General features: G+C 37.3%; 1 protein-coding gene across 1 annotated transcript; it reads right to left on the reverse strand.

Annotated features, from left to right (window-relative positions):
* Nucleotides 1-1081: 1081 nt before the first annotated feature.
* LOC122007426 (transcription termination factor MTERF6, chloroplastic/mitochondrial-like) lies at nucleotides 1082-2245 on the reverse strand. The gene has a single exon (XM_042563289.1). It carries the CDS (start codon nucleotides 2243-2245, stop codon nucleotides 1082-1084), a length of 1164 nt encoding a protein of 387 aa, XP_042419223.1.
* Nucleotides 2246-3290: the final 1045 nt, after the last annotated feature.

Below are 3290 nucleotides of genomic sequence, written 5' to 3' on the forward strand. Positions count from 1 at the left end.
GAAATTACAGTGATATTAGAAAATAAATTGTCATTTATCCCCTAACATAATGTCAACTATCATAGAAAATGCACAGACTTATGATGCTATAAGAGTGTAAGTATAGAGAATCAGGATGACAATTAATTTGGCGGGACTAAGTGAAAGAAAAACTAAGAAGGATCAAGAAGTTTTTAGAATAAACTTGTTTCCTCTTGATTATCAATACTTGTAGCAACCTGATGGCATAACCAGGTTAAAGTTTCAGTTCCAGTACAATACAGGCATAATAGACTGGCAAAGAACTGGGCAAGAATTCTCTTTAAAAAAAAAAAAATAATAGGGCGGGAAATTTTGACCTAACAATCAAAATTGTCAACAGCAACACACTTTGAGTGATCGCAGAATAGAGATATTGGCATATAATCCAAGAAGAAGCCCAAAAGCAAAATGCCTATAAGAACTCAAAATTGTTCTCATAATAAAACATGTTTGACGTCATTCTCTCAAACAGCAGAGTCAAAATTCAGTGCAACAACAATCAGTGAGTTGGATACTGCAGGAAGGATGGACGAAAAGTGCTTGAAGGAAATTGATATTTCTATGTGTGACAAAAGGGATTCACTTATAGTACGCTAGCTTCAAGAGGAAGCAGGTGGAATGCTATAGATCACTACGTTGACTAAAAATTTATCAAATAAAATTTGGGAATGTCCAGAAAATAAGAAATGATATTGCATCAATTATGTTAACTTTCAAATCATAAGAATATGCAAACATGATCTAGACTAAGTTGGGATATCATCTGCATAACATAATCACCAGGATAAATTCAATTAAATGCCAATGGAGCTTCCTTTAGGCATGTCACATGAACAGGACTTCTTATTCATGTTTTTGGCAAAAGATAATCAACCACTGAAGTAGATTTCGAACCTGAAGCTGAACTATTTCTCAAGTATACAAACATTAAGATAATATCAAACAAGAGTTTCACATAAATACTTAAGGTTACAATAAGAGTGGTTTATAATCACAGCTGACATTGTTTAAATAAGAAGAATCTCAAACCTGATTATAACGCAGAAACCCTCCCTTATGTTTACCCAGAATGCAAAGCTAGAAGAATTTCTTCCTGGCCCTCCAAAATCTTAACCACTTCAGGGACCTTTTCTTTATATGGGATAACAAACTTCTCCACGAATTTCTTATCTGAGAACGTCAAAAGAGTAGTAAACTTGCACTTAACAGTCCATAGCCTTTTAGATTTCAACATTTCCACCACACGAAATCGAGGAATCATTCTCTTCTTCAAACTAAATCCGAGAAGGGACGGATTTTTGGCGATTAGGGGAGGCGTGCAACCAACTTCCTCGACATAAAAATGCATCTTTTTGCGTAGCTCGTCTACGGATAGAGACAAGAAACTTGGCGACTTCCTTAATGCCTCGGAGAAGTCTGTCTGCGACCAACCAAGGCTCATGAAGAGGTCGCGCTTAGCCTTGAAGTTTTCTTTACTGACAGTTTGGAGAATATAAAGGGCCCATAGATACATTGGGGATTGCCTAGGCATCCCCAGGTCGTCGGCTCTATCGACCAAAGCATGAAGTGCTTCTGGTTTCTGGCCAATAAATCCTGGATGGAGTCTCGCTGCTTGAGATACTCTATCTTCAGAAATACCTAACTCTTCCCTTAGGAACTTCAAATTAGGAAATATTCTTTTCTCAAGGCTATACCTGAGGCACCAGCGATTCTTCTTGACAATCTTGACGAGAAGCTCCCTCGATCCAAAGAGGCTTTCCCATATCTCCAACTTGGGGAGTATGGAACGTTTCAGGTTAAGGGTAAGCATGAAGGGATTCGATGCAATGATCTCGATTGTGTCAGACTTCGAGAAACCCATATCCACAAAAGATCGTAACTTTGGGCCCAGATTATTCTTCACATCGTAGACAATGAAATCAGGTGAGAGAACGACGATCTTCTTGATATAGGAGTCCTCGAAGCCCTCGGATCTCAAGAAGTTGAGAACAACGTCGGCTTTCTGGGTGGATTTGCCGCGGGATAGTTTGGAGACCTTGGATGCCTCGGCGGCGGATAAGCCCCACGAGCGGACTAGGTATTCGGCCATGGAAAGTGGTTTGCAGGACTGACCATCCGCCGCGGCGGCAGCGTCCGGGAAAATCGAGGAAGAGAAGAAAAATGTGTGGCAGCCGGATCGCAAGGAGGCCAAGACGCCGCTGCGGCGTATGATCGAGGGCCGCATAGCGGCGACGCTTGTAGCAGTGAGGTCCCTGGCCGCTGCGGCTGTTTTGTGTCACACTGTTCGATCCGGGTCGATTCGGAGTCGGAGTAGACCGACCTATTTAGATATATAAAATCATAAAACCTAAACCCTTATATATATATATATATATATATATATATATATACGTAATACTGTAATACAGTTGAGAAAAAGTTAATTTTTTGTATATTATAATAGAATAAATGTCCCACAACGTAATGTAATATAGATGTAATGTAATTTTTCGGAAGATGCCAAGCTTGTTGAAGCACTTTTAGATATGGTAAATCTTGTAGCATATAAAGCGGAAAATATGTTCAAAACTAGGTATCTGAACTATGTTGAGAAGAAGATGCAAGTTTCTCTATCAAACTCAGGTTTGAAGATCAAACCACATATTGATTCAAGAATTAAAATCTTCAAAATAGACTTTCATATCGTGTATGACGTGTTGAATGACCTTAATAGAGACTTTTCACAAGTGTTGAAGGTCCACCAATATGATGGAAGACATACAGAGAAAAGTAGCCCCGGTCCTGACAATCAGGAGGCTCGAGACGAAACGATCAAAAGAGGTCCTTAATTTTTTTTTCATAAAGTAATAATTATTTATAATGATTTCTTCTAGCTTTTCTAATGTAAAATCATCTATAATATTATTAATTTCAAGATTTTTTAAAATCTCTTTTTCAATAGATAAAATTACTAATCCATTCAATCTCTCTTGTGACATTGTTGATCTCATGTATGTTTTTAACAATTTTAATTTTGAGAAACTCCTTTCAGCTGATCCTACGGTAACAGACATAGTTAACAATATTCTATAAGCAATTGCAACATTTGGATAACAATCTATATTTTTCACAAAATTAAGAATATCAATTGCTGACATTATCTCATTTGGTAAAGTCACTTGTAATATTTTTAATTCCGTAAACAAATCATCTAACTCAACATCTAATGAATTTTCATGCGTAAAAGTGAATGTTAAATTAATATAACATTTTCTCAACTCATCATTATC

This window comes from Zingiber officinale, chromosome 7B, assembly GCF_018446385.1.
Source record: "Zingiber officinale cultivar Zhangliang chromosome 7B, Zo_v1.1, whole genome shotgun sequence".
NCBI classification, from domain to species: domain Eukaryota; kingdom Viridiplantae; phylum Streptophyta; class Magnoliopsida; order Zingiberales; family Zingiberaceae; genus Zingiber; species Zingiber officinale.

Excerpts from the sequence above, each read along its gene's own strand:
- LOC122007426 (XM_042563289.1), bottom strand. The coding sequence starts at position 2,245 with ATGCGGCCCTCGATCATACGCCGCAGCGGCGTCTTGGCCTCCTTGCGA.